The sequence below is a fragment of the Nuphar pumila genome, chromosome 1 (assembly GCF_984573655.1).
Source record: "Nuphar pumila chromosome 1, dmNupPumi1.hap1.1, whole genome shotgun sequence".
NCBI lineage: Eukaryota > Viridiplantae > Streptophyta > Magnoliopsida > Nymphaeales > Nymphaeaceae > Nuphar > Nuphar pumila.
In genome coordinates this window covers 522186-544817 of record NC_143249.1, presented here as the reverse complement: position 1 = coordinate 544817, position 22632 = coordinate 522186, and the positions used below count along the sequence as shown (strand labels likewise).

At 36.7% G+C, this 22632-nt stretch overlaps 1 protein-coding gene across 1 annotated transcript in view; it reads right to left on the bottom strand.

The window, feature by feature from the left end:
* LOC149847617 (HAD-superfamily hydrolase, subfamily IG, 5'-nucleotidase) overlaps nucleotides 1-22632 on the bottom strand; it is a 161339-nt gene that overhangs the window by 84115 nt on the left and 54592 nt on the right. The window contains exons 6-7 of the mRNA XM_090002159.1: nucleotides 18365-18448; nucleotides 1852-1965 (exon numbers count right to left, since the gene is read on the bottom strand). Of these exons, the coding sequence (XP_089858285.1) occupies nucleotides 1852-1965; nucleotides 18365-18448 (198 nt within the window). The remainder of the gene's footprint in view (nucleotides 1-1851; nucleotides 1966-18364; nucleotides 18449-22632) is intronic.

Below are 22632 nucleotides of genomic sequence, written 5' to 3'. Positions count from 1 at the left end.
CAGTCTTGCGAAGCAAAGCTAGAGATGTTGTGGGTTGCAAATGGGCAACTAGCTCCCCCCCCCCCCAAAGTTGGTACACTTGGGAGAAGCATTTCAGATTCTTGGAGATTCTAAATCATAAATGTTGTTTCCTGTTTCGCAAGACTAAGCATGTTAAATTTTGAAGTTCTTACAGAATGTACTTGTGACACTTTGTGTTGGGTTATCCTTTGATAAACCCATGCCCATATCATCGTAGTCGTACCTTTAGACAGGTACGGTATGTTTGTACTACGATGAGTAGGATGAGAGGTCAATGGCAACCTCGAAACGTCTGATGAGAACCTCGATTGAAATCACATAAAATTGTGATGATTTGCCTTCACAGGCAAGATGCTCGAGTGGGTCTGAAAGACCAGAGCATATAAGATAGGGCGTCAGTTAAGTAACCTCTGACGCGCCCATTCGCTTCTTGTTTATATCAAGGGAGAGGATGGATTGGTACAAAAACTCTGATAGACAGGTTATTAACAACCACCCCTCGGGCAAATGACTCATTGTCCCCAGTCATCGAAGTTAGGGGACGGGACTACCAGAAATTATCCTAGGTGGTAGATCCAATGGACTTCTGCAGAAGTAGGATGCATCCGTGGTCACGAATGCCTTTGGAAAATCCTCTCTTGGTCACTAACCGTCCCCTTAGAAGCGGACTCATATAGCTATCCGGGATATCATAAAATACATAGCATAATAAACCTCCGGATTAGTCTCGATTGTTTCTACGTTTTATATATGTGCGTATCCACAGGTCAGCTAATATCGAAACAAAGATTATCATGTTCACAGTATTGATTGAATGTGCATTTTGAGATGGATGAACTGTTTATTGCTTATGCTTATATTATGTTAATTGCCCTAGTTAACTGCTCTCCACTTGTGGAATCAATTATTCATGCTAGAAATAGATTATTTCTTGCATAGATAATTGCTCATGCTAGTGTAGCTTAATTACTGAATTAAACTGCTTATCATGCTAGCATAATATGCTTTGCTTTAATTTTGTTCCATATTGTCTTATTTGTATACCTATCAGTTTTTCGTGAAACTGGCCCATTTTATGGGTATAGGTGAGGAATAGGTTTTCCAGACAGCCGATGGCGTGCTGCGAGATGGCTTGAGATCTCACTCCTCTGCTTGCAGTTTTGTGTCCTGGATACCTGTTTTGGTTTTGAGTTTTGTGTAAGGGAAAACCCTAAATTTTGTACAATTGAAAGTTTGTCTTTAATGTATATTTGGCTCACTAATTATCTTGATAAAATGTTTTTGATAATGATGGTTTCGATCGATTTTTACACTAACGTGCCCAAAGTTGTCAACTTGTTTTGCTTTTCAAAAAAATCGTTTTCGCTGATAAAAACTCTGAAAAATGAAAGGTTTTCTAAGTATTTTCAAAAGTTTACAAGTTTGAAATTTTGAGGCGTTACAAAAATGATGCATAAAAGCATAAAATTATGAAATGAATAAACTTCCTCTATCGACACAAATATTTTTTACATGATAAATATGCTAAGCAAAGATTACCTAATCACACAAAAGTTCATGTTGATAGGCTTACAGGAAGTAACATGCCAAAGAGAGTGACATTCTTCAACCAATCACAGCAAGTTTCTGAGAATCAGTTGTTACAATAGATCAACAGATAATATGATACGAGAAGTAATATGCCAAAATGACATTTTGAACCAATCACCACATGTTTTGTGCATCAGATGTTAAGATAGATAATAAAGTGAAAAATCATAACATTGATTAAGATGGAAAAAAATGTTAGAATAAGATTTTTACATCTTAAAGAAATGTAAAAAGACATACCTGCCAGTGATAACAACATCGAAGTTATCTAACCAAACATGATTCCAAGGACTATTATTTGGTGTTTCGGACCCACAAAGAAAATTCATCACGACATCCGTGTAGTCCCAGAGACTGCAAAATGGAGCCAAGAACGAATGATTTTCCACTTATCTTCTTTCATTATACTGATTATGCCAAAAGAGGTTTTGTTTCAAACAAGTAACCAAGTTGAGACTTTATGGATCACTTCATCCATCTAAAAGGAATCGCTGAATATGACAAAGAAAATACAAAAAATGGCACATATAGGATTCAACTGGTTTAACTGAAAACATAATATCAAAGAAAGAAAAGTACGCAACTGCTATGCTTTGACTATAACTAGCTTAATAAATCAGCTAATGAGGAAAAAGTAATCATCTACAAATAGATACGTTACCACCATTCAGAATTTGATGCCAATCCATTCTTCAAAAGGTTAATTCACAACAATGATGATTTTCCTAAATGCAAATAAATCCCAAATAGCGTTCAAGATGGTGAGACCAACAACCCAATCACAGCATTAAAAAAGTGATGGCTTTTACAATTTATGTCATGCTTAAAATTGAAATGTTCAGTAGGCTGCAAATTCCCAAGGGAAACTCGACTTCTTTGAGTTCCACCCAGATTCTTCTAATCATGTGATGAAGTCCACTTGATGGCTTTCTTTGCTATCGAGGTCAACATAACCCTCGAGAACCTTTTAGGCTCAAGATGAACTAAAGGAAAGGGACCCTGCTTCTCATTATGTTTTCATGAAGTGATGGAAAGTGTGATTAAGATGTTGGAAAAGAAATACTAAAAAGAGGCTTTCCAAGCTTTATCTCATAAGCTAGATGAAATGATGACAAAAATATGCAACAAAATTAACCATTTTAATGTACGCATATTCAAGCAGAAAAATATGTAATCCCAACATGGCATGGACTTGCAGGTGCAGAGCTTAAAAGTTTCATAATCAACCACCTGGATAAAGAAATTGTAGTTTCTGGAGGGTGCAACTGAGTCTAGGAAAAGATTGTGCCTAAACGTCTTTCATCTAGTATAGAAATATACCTGTCACGTAGCTAGGTGCCTAGCCTCAGCTATTGAGGACTCAGATCAATTTAGTGACAAACGTGAATTTGACAGACCACCCTATTTGTTTCCTTAGGCCCACTGGCTGATTTTCAGCCACATGGATCAAGAAATTTGGGCAAAGGGAAACAGATTTCCCCAGCACAAGCATGTTAAGACCGTGATGACTCCCTAAAAGCTGACTTTACTAGTAAAAGCAGCAGAAGGTGTCTTTGTCTTCCATGGAAGCTGAATACAAGGTAATGGCTACAACAACCGAGGTTGTGTGGTTGCGGTCTTTACTTTCAGATATAGGTGTTGATGTTTCAAAACCTTCAAAGTTATGCCCTGATACCATGTAATGAAACAAAATGTGCACAATCACAATGCCAATAAAGGGCTACACAAGTGCACAAACACAAGAGTGTCTCTAATGGACAAATTACAATCTCACAAAAGAGATGCACAATCACAACCCACAAGAGAACAACACAAAAATGTAGAATGTACTTCTTCACATGAAATGCTTATAAAAGAATTAAGGAATACATGGAGAAAAACCCTTATTTATAAGCAAACAAGAGGGAGAGTGAGGTCAGCCCAACAGCCATAAACAAATATACAAAAGTAAAGAAAACAAAGAAAAGAAAAAGGAAGAAGGGACAGCTCTGCAGGCTGATCCCTATTACATTATGAAATTACTGAAATACCCCTAATGGGTATTTCAGTTTACATAGACAGAAATCAATATATATATATATACAACATATTTTAAGATTTACTTAGTTGTCAAAAGCTCCGCCTAAGCGCAAGGCCACCGCCTAGGCTTATGGGTCTAAGCAGTGGGGCCCTGTTTTTCAACCCATGCCGCAGAAACATAGTTGTCATTTTTTAAATTTTTTTGTCCTATTTCTTTCTTTTTTCTTTTTCTTCTTTCTCCCGCCCCAAAAACTTTCTTTTTTTGTTCTCTCCTTTTTTTCTTCTTTTGCTTTTTTTTTACCTTCTTATTTTTTTTTTTTTATTCCACCTCCTTTCACCCCTCTAGCTTCTCTTTTTCTTCCTCTTCCTCTTCCTCTTCTTCATTTTTTCCCTTTTCTTTTTTTTTCTTTTCCTTTTTCCCTTCTTTTTTTCCTTCTTCTTCCTCATCTCACCTCTCCACTCTCTTTTTTTTTTCTTTTTTCTCCCGTTTTATCTCTTTTCCTTCTTTTCTATTTTTTTTTGTTTACATGTATGCATGTGTTTTACACACACACACACACACACACACACACACATATATATATATATATATAAATTCTGTTTTTTCAGTTATCAATCTACTCATATATATAGGGTTAATCTAACATTAAACTACTTGTGTTTAGCATTAGATGGATTCAACTTTACTAAAATAACTAAAATGGCCTTAAAAGAATGCAGTTTTTAAAATACATGATTATTTTTTGAGATCAAAAAGTAACTTTGATAGATTCATAAAGTTACTTTTTTGGAAAAAGTGTTTGACTTTTCAATTTTCTCCAAGTTTAAAAGACCTATAATGCTCATAAAAGTAAGCATACATTTTCAAAAATACCATTTTTTAATGGGTTTTTAGTCATTTTTAATAAGGTTGAATCCATCTAATGTTAAACACAACTAGTTTAATATTAGATTAACCCATTATATATATATATATATATATATATATATGAGAACGGGGTTCATCCTATTCCTTTTTCTTTATGTCACCATTAAGACCCTCCAAATATCAAAGTTTTAGATGTTTTATGTTCAATTTGAACCATTATATGTGTTTATCAATACTTATTTATTGATAAACAAGCTTTGTTTCAAATTGATTTGATGTAAACATCTTATCATGAAATTTTAGTACGATATCAACTGATGATTTTTTTACCTCTTTAAAATACACATGAGCATAAAGATGCTTAATCAATTACATGTTCTTCCTTCAACAACAATTATAAACACATCTAACGGTTAAGATCGAGTATAAAACATCTAAAAACTATGATTTTTTAGAGGATCCTAACAGTGACCTAATAAAATAGGGGCAGGTATGTATGTATGTATGTATGTATATAGAGTAATCGGATGGTGTGCCCCAAGTTTTGGTGTATGTTCAACTTCGTAATATTGTGACATATTACACTGAATTACACACTTCATCCATAGTTACAATAATATGTTTGTTACAAAATTTAACTATCTATTGTAAAATTTTTGCTTTTCTTGATGTTTTATTTTTTTGGCCCCGCCTAGGCCTCGACTAGTCCTTTTAAGGGTCTTCTGCCTAGGCTCCGACTAGCGCTTTTGAAAACTAAGTATCTTTATCATACAGTTTCACTTGATTACAAGCTTCTGCCCCAGGAATAAACTGAAACCTCAGCCAGTGTTCCTATCCTCTCTTTTTTTTATAGAGAGAGGATCAACCACTATTCCTATCAAGTTCAAGAAGTTGCAATGCGAAGAGCGGAAGAATAAAGTAGATCAAGGGATAAAGGAATGATAAGAGAGGTTAATCTTCAAATAACACTTCCTTATGCTTTCAATACATATAGCACTTTACATAGTCTATGTTTGAGTGAATTTACAAAAAGGTAATGCTTGACATAAAAAAGGAAAGGACATTAAGTTACAATAGTAACCCACTGAATGGACAAGCCAAGCCAGAGATAAAACTCTTGTTCACCCTTCTGATAAATGGAGTCTTGCCTCTTAGGAACTTGTCCTGTGCAATTAGAACTTTTTTCGGACCAAGAATTGCCTTTGTATCTTTTCTTCAATTCTCCCCTTAATAACATAAAAAACCACTTACAATGTTCTCCCCACAAGTCAAAATAAGAGTTTCAAGCCTACAATTTAACATGCTGTCACATACTATATAGCCAAGTATGGTAGCAATTAGCAACATATCATCCATGAGAACGAAACACACAAAGACACCAAAAAGCCACCAAACTATATACTACTAGAGCCTAGAGGAGTAAAAAACTCTAATATATAGTGATCCAATCCAAGGTAGGTCAATTTCAGGCCACTTATCCTTTGCAGAGGTTGCAAGTCAGCCTCGATCTTCCTATGAATAATTGACACTTGAGAAGTTATTTTCAAATGATCCTAGTCCCTCACCAGCTCAGTGAACAACCAAGGCAAGCAATTGTTAAAATGTAATCTATATATATATATAGATATAGATATATAGATATATAGATATATAGATATAGATATATAGATATATTTTTACCTTATAAGGGTAAAATAGTCTTTTTCTTCTTCATGCATATTCTTTTCTTGGAATATGCTCTTTTTCTTTTGTATTTATGGCCCACATTTATAGACGTTGGGCCCCTCCAACGGTCCATAATATGACCGTTGGAAGGGCTCCAATGTCTATATGTGGAGCCCCTCCAAGGGACTTCAAGTGTATAAATAGGGGTCTTCCCCCTTTGTAAATTCTAAGATTTTTGTAAAAGCTCTCTCTAGCATTCAATAAAGATTCCTTTTTATTTCATGCCTTTGTGCATTTGTAATCTTTTTTAAGTGTTCAACTTGTGCCTTTGTGCACACTTTTCAAGTGTTCATCTTGTGCCTTTGTGCACACATTTCACGTTAAGAACTTAGTGCTTTTGCGCACATAGTCTCTTTGAAGACATTTTCACATGGTATCAAAGCTTGGTCTCTAGAAGAATAGCTTGTGTGTTGCGTCTTCATGGTGGTCACCTCGAAGAACATGCTCATTCCCCATTCTTTCTCCTTTGGCGTGGAAAGCTCTTGCAAGTTATTTCAAGTGAGACGCACTATATCAAGTAAGCTCCAAGAAGACCCGTTGTGGTAAGATTTCAATTAAGAAGACTTTTTCTGATAAAAGCATCTTCATGGGGGAAAATGATTCTCATTTTTTCCTTGGATTCAAACTCAATGGGCCCAACTACCATGTTTGGGCCGGTAATATAGAGGCTCATATCAAGGGAAAAGGTCTTTGAGGCTATGTCAAAGGTACAATTCCCAAACCCGAACCAAAATCACTATAGTTGAAAAAGGTGAAATTAAGGTTTTTGATGGAGAAGAAAGAGAAAAAGCCTTTGAAGAATACAAAAAGAAACACGAAGAATTGGAGATGAAAAATTACAAAATCCTTCCATGGGTTTTTTATACGGTGGAGACTAGGATTAATGCCAATATTTTGAAATTTAAAAAGGCATTTCAAATTTAAGAATACCTTGAGAGAATGTATACCTCAAGAGATCTATCCCATAAATACTATCTTCAAAAAAGAACATTGACTCTTCAACAAGGGAAAATGTCTATTAGAGAATACTTTGCCGAAATGAACTTGCACTCCTTGAACACAAATGGAGTGGAGAAGCTATTGAGCTACGACATAAGCAATTAGAAGATGATCACTTTTTCAATTTTTTGAATGGGCTTAGACCTGAATTCGAGCAAACTAGATCCTCTCTTCTATCTTCTTTTACATCTCCACCTCTAGAAGACGTTCTTACTAAAGTGGAGAAGAAACTAGATTGAGAATGAACAAAATCAATCAAAATGTGTTGACCGTTCCTTCAACAAAAGATGAAATTGAAGGAGCTTATGTCGTTTCTAGACCGGGAAATAATTTGAAAACATACAAACCCCCTCATTTTAATAAATTCGAAAATCAAAATCAAGGAGCAAGAGAAGATGATCAAAATGGTGGCCAAAATGGAAGGTACCAAGGAAGAGATTATGGTAAAATTATGTCATTTTTACAAAGAACCGGGACACATTAAACAAGTGTGTCCAAAATGGAAGAATAAGGTGGCCATGTCTACAACATTTCAACCACATAAGGATGAGGGTTCATCTACTTCCAACAATGGAGCACTATCTCTAAGTCAAATTATGGAAGCTCTTCAACCTCTTCTCAAGGGATCCATTTTCTGGGCCTCCATGTCAACCTTCTTTCCTCCCAGTAAGACTTTTTGGCTTTTAGATTTGGGTGCCTCCTTCATATGACTCCAAACATTTTTGCTCTTTCCGAATACACAAAAATTATATCTTCTTCTTTTGTTTCAACCGCGGATGGTGCTTCTCTTGAAATCAAAGGGATTTGAAATTTTGAAAATCAAGGATTTTTTATTCCCAAAATTAGATTTATACCTAAGTTAAATTTAAATTTGCTTTCGGTCTCTCAACTATCGGACCATGGGTGTGATATCAAGTTCTCATCAAATAAATGTTGGATACAGGATCGTCGGTTCGGGAAGTTGATTGGCAAAGGCTCTAAGAAAGGAGATCTATACTACATAGAATTTCTTCAAATTCCAAAACACTCTTTTTATAACATTGCCCAACATAAAAATATAAATGTTTGGCATAAACGTCTTGGGCATCCCAATATTGCAAAGTTTTCTTATTTGCATTTTGTTAAAGATCTTTGTAAAAATGACTTCATTTGTAATGATTGTATTCTTGGAAAAATAAGAAGCTTGCCTTTTGAACAAAGATCTATGTTTACAACTAAACCATTTAAACTTATGCATTCGGATGTATGGGGATCGGCACCCGTTATATCTAAAGAAGGATTCTCTTATTATAGCATTTTTGTTGATGATTATTCTAGATATTATTGGATATATTTTCTTAAGCATAAACATGAGGTTTTTTCGTCTTTTAAGACCTATCATATGATCAAAAATCAATTTAATGGCAAGTTAAAGATTCTTAGGACTGATTTAAAGAGGAGAGTATCTCTCAAATGAATTTAAAAACTATTTTGAGATTAATGGAATTATCCATAAAAAATCATGTCCCAAAACACCTTAACAAAATGGCTTAGCCGAAAGAAAACATAGACATATAGTTGAAACCACTAGAACCTTGCTTATTTCTCAAAAAAATTCTAAAAGATTTTGGGTCGGGGCGGCTCTTGCATCCGTTTATCTTATAAATCGTCTTCCCTCAAAAAATTTAAATAAAATATCACATTTTGAAATTATGTATCAAAAGGAATCCGATAATAATAGACTAAGAGTTTTTTTATGCAAATGTATTGTTCTTACCGATAAAAATGATAAACTTTCACCAAAAGTTATTCCTTGTGCATTTCTTAGATACTCAGAAACACAAAAAGGATTTAGATGTTATGATGTTAAAAATGATAAATTATATGTTTCTAGGAATGTAACTTTTTTAGAAAATGTTAGTGGTTTTGAAGATTATGAACCTCATGGATATAATATGGATTATTCCTTCTTGTTTGAATTATTATCCAGAAATGATGATATTTCTGTAAGAGATCACACACCTTTGATCTGTTCTTCGTCCACTGTAGAAGAGAGAAATATTGCAAGAAGAAGAGGCGGCAATGACTGGAGCAGCTCTTCATAATCGAGTGTGCCCTATCTTCAGTATTATATTTATGATACAACGTGGGTCGGGTCTTTCAGCCCAGGCCCATATATCAATATACAGCAGACCCATATACAACGTGGGTCGTATATTACAATCTCAATACCCTCCCTCAAGTTGTACATGTTTTTGCAACATGGACAACTTGTTCTTCAAGAACCAAAAACGCATACTGGTAAGACGCTTAGTTAACAAATCTGCCACTTGATCAGCCGTAGGAACATAAGCAGGTTCAATTTCTCTATCTTCAATCTTTTGTCGAATGAAGTGTTGATCAATCTCTATATGTTTTGTGCGACTATGGTGAATAGGATTAAAGGCAATCTGTATGGCACCTTGATTATCGCACAAGAGAGTGGTGGGTAGCGTAGATTCGCTAAGTTCAGTCAAAAGGTATCTCAGCCATGTAGCCTCTGTTGTAGCAGCAGCCATAGACCGATACTCAGCTTCAGTATTAGATCGTGCAACTGCACGTTTCTTGCTACTCCACGCTATCAAGTTTCCATCAAGAAAAACACAAAATCCAGAAACTAACCACCTGCATCTGGATCTCCAGCCCAATCTGCATCTGTGTATACGTCTAGTGTATGTTTCTCTCCTTTAGTCTTGGACTGATGATAAACTAGACCATCTCCAAGAGTTCCTTTTAGATATCGAAGAATTCCCTTGACAACGTTCATATGCTCTGTTCGGGGTTCATGCATGAATTGTGAAACTTGATTCACTGCATACACAATGTCTGGTCTAGTAAAGGTGAGATATTGAAGCATACCCACAAGACTCCAATATTGCTTGGAATCTTCATATGCGTCTCCATCTTGGGATCCGAGATTATGATTAAGGACACTAGGAGTGGATAGAGGTTTACGGACCTCCATGACTGCCTTGTCCAACAAATCCAAAGTATATTTGTGTTGAGATAATGAAAGTGTGTCATCTTGTCGGTCCACTTCAACACCTAAAAAATAACGCAAAACCTCCAAGTCTTTCATCTTAAATTATTGAATCTTAGTAGCTTCTATGTGTTCATTAGAGTTCCCATTAATGATGATATCATCCACATATATAAGAATCAAGGTGCGTACGTGACGATCTCGAAAAATAAAAAGCGAATGGTCAAGATGAGATTGAACAAACCCATGTTTCTGAACTTCAATAGAGAAACTATCAAACCATGAGCGGGAGGCCTGCTTTAGGACATAGATGGCTCTTCGTAGCTTGCAAACATGTGTGTTGGGGCTATGTTTTGTATAACCAAAGGGTTACTCCATATACACCTCTTCTTTGAGGCTGCCATGTAGAAATGCATTTTTGACATCAAGTTGACTTGGAGCCCATCCATACTGAACTGACAAGGACAAAACTAATCGAATAGTTCCCATCTTGATAACAGGACTAAATGTTTCATCATAATCTTGCCTGTATTCTTGAGTGAATCCTTTCGCTACTAGCATCGCCTTATAGCGTTCAATGGATCCATCAGGTTTATACTTGATTTTATAGACCCACTTAGAGCCCACCACATTCTTGTCTCATGGCTTAGGAACAATCTCCCAAGTTCCACACTCATGTAAGGCATGCATTTCCTCATTCATAGCCTCAGCCCATTTGATTGACACAGATGCTTGAGAGAAACTGATGGGTTCATCACAGAGTTACCGGAAGCGCCTAGGCAAAAGGGGAAGCGCGCTTCCCCGAAGCGCGCTTCGGAAGCGCGAAACGTCGCGCTTCCGAAGTGTGAGGGGAAGCGTCCCCCTTTTTTGGGAAGCGCGCTTCCCTTTTATGGGAAGCGCGTCCCCCTTTTATGGGAAACGCGCTTCCCATAAATGGGAAGCGCGCTTCCCCCACGTTTCCCCCACGCTTCCCCCTCGCTTCCCCCTCGCTTCCCCATTTTTTTCATTTTTTTTCGCTTCCCCTCGCTTCCGGTTCGCTTCCTAGGTCGCTTCCGGTTCGCTTCCTAGGTCGTTTCCGAGACGGTTCGGAATTTTCTTCTAAGTGGTCCCACGCTTCCCCGCTTCCTAAATTTTTTAAAGTGCCTCGCTTCCCGTATCGCTTCCCGCTCCCGCTTCCTCGACTGGTAACTCTGGTTCATCATACTTTTCAATCTGGGAGATGAACAACTGCAAGTCTATAGAGAAATTGTCGTAACTTACCCATCTTTCAATAGGATGATAAATCCTTTCAGGTCTCCTAGGTTGAACGATAGGTTGCCGAACATTGTCTTTGTTTCGTCGCACATAAGTAATCCCTTGAAACTTGGTAGCATCTGTAACGACAGGAATAGAAATACCTGGTGTGTTGGCTAGCCTTTCCTTTTCTGGGTGGGCATCTGTACTACTCCGTTCTGCAAATAGGGTGTGACGTGAGGGTGCAGCATGCATTCCCATGTGATCAAGCACCTCAGCAACAAGCCATGGTTGATAACTTTCAACATCTTTACTGTGTCTCTCTGCATTTACTGAATCATCATTATGAGCTTCGTCAAACACAACATTTCGTGAGACTCGGACACGATTTGTAGTAGGGTCATAGCAGTGATATCCTTTGTATTGATCCACATATCCAACAAACCTGCACTTGCATGCTTTGTTTTGAAACTTATCACGTTGAGAACTGTCAATATGAATATAGCAGATGCAGCCAAACACTCGCAACTCATTATAGTCAGGGTGATCCCCAAAGAGTGTGAAATAAGGAGATTGATCTGATAGTAATTTCATTGGCAGTCGATTTATGACATAGACAGCTGAATGAAAAGCTTATGTCCATAAGTTTAGAGGAATGGAACCGTCATGTAACATACTCAGTGCACTCTCTACTATATGCCTGTGTTTTCTTTTCGCCATATCATTTTGTTGTGGTGTATGCGGGCAAGATATTCGGCGACCTATTCCATTATCTTGGAGAAATTCAGTAAATTTCTTTGATAAATACTCTCCTCCACCATCACAATAGAAATATTGAATTTTAGTTGAGAATTTATTACTGACTAAAGCATAGAATGAGCAAAAAAATTAAAAACCTCAGATTTATGTTTCATAAAATAAATCCAGGTGTATCTGGAGTAACTATCAATGAAAATAACATAATAACGGTTGCTCGATAAAGAAGGTTGTGTGGCAGGTCCCCAGACGTCAGAATAGACAATTTTAAAAGGCACAGAAGCTCTTTGATTTATTGGATGAAATGGTTGAACATGACTCTTACATAATTGACAACTAGAACAAAGAGGAAAATCAGTTTCAACATTTAAACTAGACTGCAGCAGAAGTCCACTAAACACAAGCTTCTTAATGAATGAATGATTACAATGACCAAGACGATGATGCCAAATCTCTGGCTTATTACATTTGGATAAACTAAAACAAACTTTGAACGGCATTGAACGAATCGGCTGTGAATTTATTGATGCATGACGAACTGGAAGAGACTCCTTGAAGACGTACATGTTCCCCTGTCGTTTTCCTTCAACGAGCGTCTTCTTCGTGAGAAGATCCTTGACACATACAGAATGAGTAAATTCGACAGAAGAATTAGTATCATCAACAAGTTTAGAAACAGAAACAATGTTCCTAACAATACTGAGAGAATGGTAAACATCAGCTAAAGATAATGAGGAAGTAGGAAGAGAAAGAGAAACATTTCCAATATGAGAGATAGGATGGAGAGCACCATCTCCAGTTTTAATGCTAAATTTACCACGATAAGGAACGGGTTTCAAAATCTTACCAATATCATCTGTCACATGTGTTGTGGCTCCAGAGTCAATGTACCACGTCCCTTGTTCAGTTTGCTTGAAGCTCAATTCTGAAAGAGCGAAAATCAAAAGGTTCTTCACATTTTCCTTTTCATCGTCTTTAGGGCCATCTCCCCTAGTGGAAGACCCAGCGCCATTAAATTTGCCTTTGTTTTGTGGATTATGCTAGCAATTTGCTTTAATGTGCCTCCTTTTATTACACTGAAAACATGTTGGAATGTTTCTAGGATTCCCCGGATATAAATTAGGTGACATATTTGGAGTGGGAAGAAGCCCACGGCCTCCTTGATTACCTCTTCCTTGTGCACGACCGCCTCGAAAGCTTGTGCGTCCTCGTCCTGACACGACGCCTGTGACAAGTACTTCATGGTTGTTGGAATGTAGGGCCATCTCCTCGCCCCTAATAGCCCGTAGATCCTCAAAACTAGGCAATGAAGGAAGGCATAGAAGAGAGGTAACTAACATATGGTAATCTGATCCCAGGCCATTCAGTGCCTATTGAACCTTTTCTTTGTCTATAATCACACAACCCACCATGGCTAGTTGATCGTAATACTCTTGACCTTGTTCATGTACTCTGTCACTGATAAACTCTTTCTTCAAAAGCTGAAATTCTCTCTTTAAATGCAAAATCCTAGCTTCTGAAATCTGTGAATAAGTTTGCACCAATAGTTGCCACAACTCTCAGGGCGGAACATTCATCAGGGATGGCCACTAGTACCTCTTGTGCAAGTGTAGAGGTAATGTAAGCCACAACTGCCTGATCCTTGTGTCTCCATGTTACAAACTCTACATTTTGAATCAATTTGGTGGAAACCTCTCCTTTATCATCTCACTCTTCTTGCAGGACGAATTCTGGTGGTACATGAATTGTTCTATCAAGATATCCAGAGAGATCCAGACTCTTAAGAAAAGGCAAAATTTGCCGCTTCCAGGTCAAGTAGTATGAGGTGTTCAATTTCTCAGATATGAGTTGTCCAAGGAAACCGGAGGGAAGGGAAGGAGAGTCCATGTGAAAGGGCAACAAAAGATCACTTTGATCAGCAGTTGGAGTTCCCAGCAAAGGATACTTTTTTTTTGAAAATAGTATTACTGCAACAGATCAGAGAGAATCAGCAGGACACGACAAAGTAAGGGTCGAAAGTTTTTTTTTTTACCGACACTTTGATGTGATATTGGAAGTGATTGACGTGAAAACAAGAGAGGAGAGTTCACGTTGGGCGAGAAATGAGATCAGATCAGATTTCACGTTGAGACGTTGAAATCTGATTTAGATTTGATTCGTCGATACGAACAGGAAATAATGAATAAGCAAAACAATTTGGAGAATGAGATTTGACTTGAAAGGTAGAAGAACGATATGGATTTAAAAGAAAACATAAATCTGATTAGATACAATCAGATTTGATTGTAATCATTGCTAAAGAAAAGAAACAATGTGTCACGACTGGGAATGAAACGCATGGGCTGGAACAATCCAATCCAACGAGATTTAAGAGAAGTAGATCCGGTTTGACGTCACCAGACTACGTGACATGACTGTATTCAATATAAGAGATCGAAAACTAGAGAAGAAAAAAAATACCTAAAATGTTAAGAAAGGGGGAGGTTTTAATCTAATATGGTGAGATCAACTTTCATGACAGGGGAGGAATAGAGTCTGATCTGATAAGATCAGACTTAGGATCGAAGAAAGGGAGAAGAGAGGAGAGGAAGAGGGTAAAGAAAAGAGGAAGGGAGAAAGGAAAAGAGAAAGGGGAGAACCCGACCTGGTATTCACTTCTTAACCCGCTCTCATACCATGTAAGAGATCTCACACCTTCGATCTGTTCTTCGTCCACTGTAGAAGAGAGAAATATTGCAAGAAGAAGAGGTGGCAATGACTGGAGCAGCTCTTCATAATCGAGCGTGCCCTATCTTCAGTATTATATTTATGATACAACGTGGGTCGGGTCTGTCAACCCAGTCGTATATTACAATCTCAATAATTTCTAATGATAATGAAATGATATTTGATGCTTCTTGTAATGATCCACAAGAAAGTAATAATTCTCCATTTCTTAAGCCAACTATCGAAGAAGGAATATCGTGTGAACCAATCACTTATACCCATAGAGATAGAGACACTTTTAGAAGTGCAATTGAGAAATATAGTGAATCTAATGAACCTACTTCAACAAATAATCCTCGTAGGGCCGAAAGAACTGGGAGAAATCCTTCTAGATTTATATCCTATGAATCCTTCTCACCTAAACATAAAGCATGTCATAGTACCATTCATTCTATGTGGAACCTAAAAATTTTGAAGAAGCCAAGAAAATGGCAGAATGGAGGGATGCAATAGATAATGAACTTAAAGCTCTTAAAAAGGCTAAAACTTGAGAATTTCAAGATTTAACTAGAGTTAAGAAAACAATAGGATGTAGGTGGGTCTACAAAGAACTAAAAGTGATGGGACTCTTGAAAGGTATAAAGCCCGTCTAGTTGCCAATAGATATAGTCAAGAATATGGAATAGAATACGATAAAATTTTTGCGCCCGTTGCGTAAATGGTCATTGTTAGGTGTCTAATTACAATTGTCTCTATTAAAAAATGGAACATATATCAAATGGATATTAAAAATGCATTTTTAAATAGAGCACTAAATGAAAAAGTTTATATGGATCCTCCTCCGGGTATGGTTGTTCCTAAAGGTAAAGTTCTTCGTCTATAAAAAGTTCTTTATGACTTGAAACAGGCTCCCAAGGCTTGGTATGATCGGTTTAACAATTTAATGGTAGAAAATGGTTTTATTTCATGTTATGCTGACAATGCCCTGTTTGTCAAGAAATCTAATGCAAGAATTGTGATTTTATTATTATATGTTGATGATATGTTAATCTCAGGTGATGATGCCAAAGGGATCAAGAGTATCAAGTCTACATTAACAGAAAAATTTGAAATGACGGACTTAAGTTTTCTGACATATTTTTTAGGTATTGAAGTTTTTTATTCTCATAGAGGTCATTTTTTGTCTCAAACTAAACTTACTTGTGAGATTATTGACACGTCAGGAATTTCAGATGATAAAATTTGCGAAACTCCTGAAGTAGTAGGAACAAAATTAAAAATTGATGATGGGGTTCCTCTAGAAGATCCCACTCCTTACAGGCAACTCGTTGGATCTTTGATGTATCTTAGCATCACTAGACCGGATATCTCTCATGTTGTTTATGTTGCAAGTCAATTTCAACATGCCCCTACATCAGTTCATATTAGTGTCATTCTTCGTATTATCATATATATAAATGGGTCTATAAATAAGGGAGTATTTCTATCTTTATCTTCTGAATTAAATTTAATGGCTTATACTGATTCTGATTGAGGAGGTAATCCAAATAACCGTCACTCCACCACTGGTTTTTGTGTCTTTTTAGGTGAATCATTAATTTCTTGGAGATGCAAGAAACAACAGAAAGTGTCGATGTCATCTATCGAGGCTGAGTACCGAGCCATGGCAACTACAACCATGAAAATTGTTTGGATTCGATGGTTGTTGGAAGATATGGGCATTCGTGTTCAACGACTTACAAGGTTGTATTGTGACAACAAAAGTGCAATATATATTGCCAAGAATCACACATTTCATGAACGCACGAAGCATATCGAGATAGACTGCCACTATGTTAGAGAAGAATATCTGAAGAAAGTCACTGATCTACCTTGTATAAGGTCAGAATATCAACTGTTGACTTCTTTACTAAGGCGCTATGTTTTCCTAGATTCAATTTTCTTCTTGACAAACTTTCAGTTATTACACCATAAGTTTGAAGGAGGATGTTAAAATATAATCTATATATATGTCTATATATAAATATATATATATATATATTGTTGTAATACCCTATAAGGGTAAAATAGTCTTTTTCTTTTTCACGCATATTCTTTTCTTGGAATATGCTCCTTTTCTTTTGTATTTTTCTTTTTTTATTCTTTTTGTTTTTTAGCCATTGAGGGGCCCACATTTATAGACGTTGGGCCCCTCCAACGGTACATAATATGACCGTTGGAAGGGCTCCAACATCTATATCTGGAGCCCCTCCAAGGGTCTTCAAGTGTATAAATAGGGGTCTTCCCCTTTTGTAAATTCTAAGCTTTTCTAAAAGCTCTCTCTAGCATTCAATAAAGATTCCTTTTTATTTCATGCCTTTGTGCATTTGTAATCTTTTGTAAGTATTCATCTTGTGCCTTTGTGCACACTTTTCAAGTGTTCATCTTGTGCCTTTGTGCACATATTTCACGTTAAGAACTTAGCGCTTTTGTGCACATAGTCTCTTTGAAGACATTTTCACAGCAATAACAACCACCGTCACCATTTCACACTCCATCCCCTTTCCTTCATCCAAGATCCAAATAGCACTTTGAATGATGTATGCCATCTTAAATAACTTTTCAAAGGTTGGACATAACTAAAGTAGATGAGATGTCAACTCATCTATGCAGCAGGTAGTTTGCTGGCTGTCAAGCTGAAAGCTTTTCTCTTCAAATTAATCCAGTATATTTATCCAGTTAAAAGAGACCAACCAAAAGAATATTTTTACTCTAATTGAATGCCCAGACTCACAGATGATCTTCTTAGGAAATGGAGTATAGCATGGTTCTAAAAAAGCTTATAGCAAGTGTGAAAGTAGTCAACATTGTTAGTCAACCTGTATCATAGTGTATTCATCTGTAGTTCTGTGTGAGGATTTTTATTCCCTTTTTCTTTTACACTTTTTAATCCAGTGTATAAGTTAGGGTAAGTCAGAGTATTTTAGTCAATTATTCTAATCCTTCCCTTTTAAGACAGTGGTTGGATGTATAATTGCTTAGTAGAGGTATAAGCTGTAAAACCAATAGAGGAAAGAAATGAAAATTCTAGTTGCCCCACAACCAAGCAATGTATGTCATGGATCTTCCATGTATTATCTCTTATATTGATGATATAAGATAACATTTTGATTTGTTCTTTTTCCTGTTTTGGTCAATCTTAGTATGTAGTAAACATTTTTTCCTGGTTAGATAGATTGAGAGCATGAACAAGGTTTGTTAACTTTATTAAGGCCAAATACTGAAAATGATCACATAAAGCGTTTTTATAGTCTTTCATATTTCAAATGATAAAAGTGCACAGCAAATGTTATTGAGCTTGCAGAAAATTGTTAAGACACATGGTGAATGTATATTGCCCATGAGAAACTCCAATAACCACATAAGGAAAAGCGGGAAAGAAAAGGAAGGAGAAATGGAAACATAAATACCTATTTGTCACCAAAAAAGTTGCACGACCAGAATCCCTTAGCATTTTCAGCATGGGTACAATCAGTTGGTCTTCATTTATATACCTAAGAGAAAAAGAAATCGCAGATTTAGAAGATTTTCTTTTGAGCTAGAAAATACTATAGTAGAGCTGCCAAACATACTTTTATCAATAAATGGAAAAAATCACGGACAAGCCAAACACCGACTAGTAAACTCCATGCAAAAGCTAATCCATGTCTAGTAGCAACAGCAAACAGGTTTAGCTTGATTTTGACCAAGTAGGGCTGGACGTTGGGCCAGGGGCAGGCCTGTTGTGAAGGATAGGCCATGAGGCAATTATCAGGTGCATGATGCTTAGACCAAGGTTGCCAAACTAGGAAGCGGAAGCGGGAAACGATACGGGAAGCGAGAAGCGATGCATTTTAAAATATAGGAAGCGGAAAGCGAGGAATAAAAAAAAAAGAAATATAAGAATTGAATGAGAATCAAAATAAAACACAAATAAAAACTAAAATAAAAGTAACTAATACTAAATTTCATAATTTTTTAGTGTAAGAATTAAATTTTTAACAAAATCTAAAAATGATAACTACCAATTTAGTGAAAGCACGTGGAAGTGAGTGAGAAGAGTTAGAGAAAACAAATAAAAAACATGAAAAGTTGAGTAAGAGAACATATAATAAGAATAAATGAAGCTTGTGGAAAGCATAGGAGAAGCGTGGGGGAATCGAGGTTCTCATCAAGTTTCGGAAGCGAGGAGTATCGTGCTTCCGAAGAGAGTTTCCGGGAAGCGAGCTTCCCACATATCTAAGAAGCTTCCGGTAACTCTGGCTTAGACACAACCTGACAAATAACCAGCCGTAACTAGATCCTGGGTCTAAACTTTTTTAATAGGACCTGCCCTGTGCAGTCCAAGCACAGCCCAGGAACACATACAGCTAACCTACAATTTCTAGCCCAAGCTCAAGTGTCTTAAGCCTGGTTCCAGCACAATAGTTTAGTGCTCCTGCTCACTTGGGCCAAATTTTTCATCAAGCCTGAAAGGGACTTGTAATCCTATCCAAACCTGGCCAGACGTGGCCCAATGCCAACCCAACAAGCTGATTTAGAGCCTAATTAACAGAAGCTATATTAGGTCCAAGTGAATTTAACAGTAGGATGGTTGGCCCTATCCTGCATTCCTGATAAGCTTCTCGTGCAACCTGATAAGTGAAAAGTTGCCTCTTCTGTGCCAAGTTCAAGCCTTAATAAGACAAACAGGTTGGGCCTGGAGACCCAATTTGGGTGCCTTCCACAGTTGGTTCAAGTCCAATGCTGTCCAAAAGGCAATTTGCACCATTTGGAAAACTGGACATGTTCAGAAACAAAACTGATACAGAACACGATTCACCAAGCTAACGGTACCCACTAAGTGGACTTGTACATACAACAATTACCAATTGCTGGGGAAAGACACATTACATAACTAATGACACACGACTTCCATTGACAAGTATCTCTATTGCTAAACATTTAGCCAAAATGTGTTGATCATAAAGAAAAATTGATAATGGATAAACAAAGATCTTTGAAGGGGGAAAAAAGGAGAGCTTTTTCTCCTTAAATAGTCAGTTATTTACAAGTTCAAATAGTTATCTACTTATCTCTATTTAATACTTATCCGACAGTGTAATTTATAATCAATTGATATAACAACCACTTCAGAAACATACAAGTAATAACTATGTTTATACAAAAATGACAATTGGCATCACAAATTCACTCATATCTGCAGTAGCCTTTTAGGCAGCATTGACACATCAAGATGGCAAATCAGAAACCACCCTCCATTGCCACATTTAAACTAGTGAAATGACCAAGCTAAAACCAAGATTGCATGGTTCAAAGCATGTGTTTTATTTAATGACACAAGACTTAAAACACATGCTTATAAGTAATCTGACATTAAAGTTTGTTTTATTAGTTAGTTTTCTAAGCATGTGTTTTATTTAATGCTTGTGTTAAGCTTTTAATCAATAAAGGCTGATACTTTTTACTCTTGTGTTTTCGTTATTGCTTTATTGGCTTTTGTATTGTCCCATAGTGGACTTGTGCATATGCATTTGTGTGAGTATGATGTATTTTGATAACTCTCATTATGAACTCATGTTGGAATGTGCTGAAATTGACTAGCTATATGTACAGCAAGAGTTATGTCTGGTCGTGTAATACTTAGATAGATAAGAGATCCCACAAGCTATCCGAAGGGAGTTGGGTTGTCCAAGAGAACTCCATCATCAGCCTGCATCTTCATTCCGACAATCTCTGGAGTATCAACAATTTTGTCATCTAATAATCCTGACCTGTCAATGATATCTAAAGCAAATTTTGTTTGTGACAATATATATCCTATATTAGAATATGATACTTCTATCCCAAGAAAGTATGTTAGGAACCCAAGATCAGTCATTTCAAAAGAGTTTTTCAAAAACTATTTTACTTTTTTAATTTCTTCTTTGTCACTTCCTGTAATCAACATATCATCAACATATAAAAGTAAAATTATAATACCTGCAGAAGATTTCTTAATAAATACGGTTGTGTCAGTATAACTGTTAAAATATGTAAAACAATCTTGTAATTTCGTATATATATTTTATATATATAAGGTGATACATATACATATATTATATATGTATATGTATCTACCTATTATATATAATATATATATATATTGCTAAGGGTAGTTTAGGCATTTTACACATATTCATTTTCGTGAATATGGTTTGTATTTTTCCCCTTTTTTCTTTTTTCTTTTTTATTTTCTTTTTTCTTTAATTAATGCATTGTACTTGCATTGGGAGGGGCCCAACCCACTAGTCGTTGGACCCCTCCAACGGTCACATTTGTGACCGTTGGAGGGGCTCCAACGACTATGTGGAGCCCCTCCCAAGGCCTCCTAAATGCCCTATAAATATGGGCAGCTCCTCTTGTATTTTCTTAAGGGTTTTGGGATTATAGCCCAACCTTTTAGTTGTTTATGAATCTTATGAGTGCATTTGCACATTTGTGATTTTGTGTGTTGTGCTTGTTGTGCACAAGTGTTCCAAGTGTTCTTGGTGTGTGTATGTTCACACATTTATTCTCAAGGTTATTGCGTTATCAATTAAAGTATCTTGTTGAAGATATTTTCACATGGTATCAGAGCCTCGTTGAAAAAGAAGAATTGTGATTCGCCCTCTCTTGCATTCCTCGAAAAGCGTGCCTTCAAGTTTTTTGAAATCAAAGAGAATCATCTTTTTCGAGCAATATTTTGAGAGCCTCTCTTGTCAAGAAAGACGCGAAAAGTATTTGAGGTACGTATTATTCCTTATCTTCTTTCCTCTGTAATGGGTGAAAAGACTCTCATTTCTCTCTTGGGTTTAAGCTTAATGGCTCAAACTATCATGTTTGGGCCGGTAATATGGAAGCCCATATTAAAGAAAAGGGGCTTTGGGGTTACATTCATGGATCCATAGCGAAACCAGAACCCAAAATCACCGTTATTGAAGGAGGGGACATTAAGATCCTTGAAGGGGATGAAAGACAAAAGGCTCTTGAAGAGTATTCTAAAAAACATGATGATTGGGAAATGAAGAACTTCAAGATCTTATCTTGGATTTTCTCATCCGTTGAGACCAAGATAAACGCCAATATCATCAAATTTAAAAAAGCTTCTGATGCTTGGGTGTATCTTGAGAAAATGTACACCTCAAGAGATCTATCCCACAAGTACTTTCTCCAAAAGAGGGCTTTGACCCTCCAACAAAATGACATGACCATTCGGGAGTACTTTGCCGAATTATCCTCTATTTGAGACAAGCTCGCAATTCTTGAACCTAAATGGAGTGGAGAGGCAATCGAATTAAGGCACAAACAACTTGAAAAAGACCGGTTTTTCAATTTTCTAAATGGCCTTAGACCCGAATTTGAACAAGTTTGGTCCTCTCTTCTCTCCGCTTTCACATCACCCTCACTTGAAGATGTTATCACCAAGCTAAGTGGTGAAGAAACCCGTATGGGGATTGGCAAAAATAATTTTAGCATTCTTGTTACTTCTTCTACTCAAGAAGATGGTGAAATGGTTAATGTCGTGTCAAGACCGAGAAATAACATGAAGACCTATAGACCTCCTCATTTCAAGAACCAAGCTCAAGGAGGAAATGATCGGTATGGCAAAAGAGACTATAGCAAATTAAATTGCTAGTATTGTAAAGAACCCGGACACATCAAACCTATGTGTCCTAAA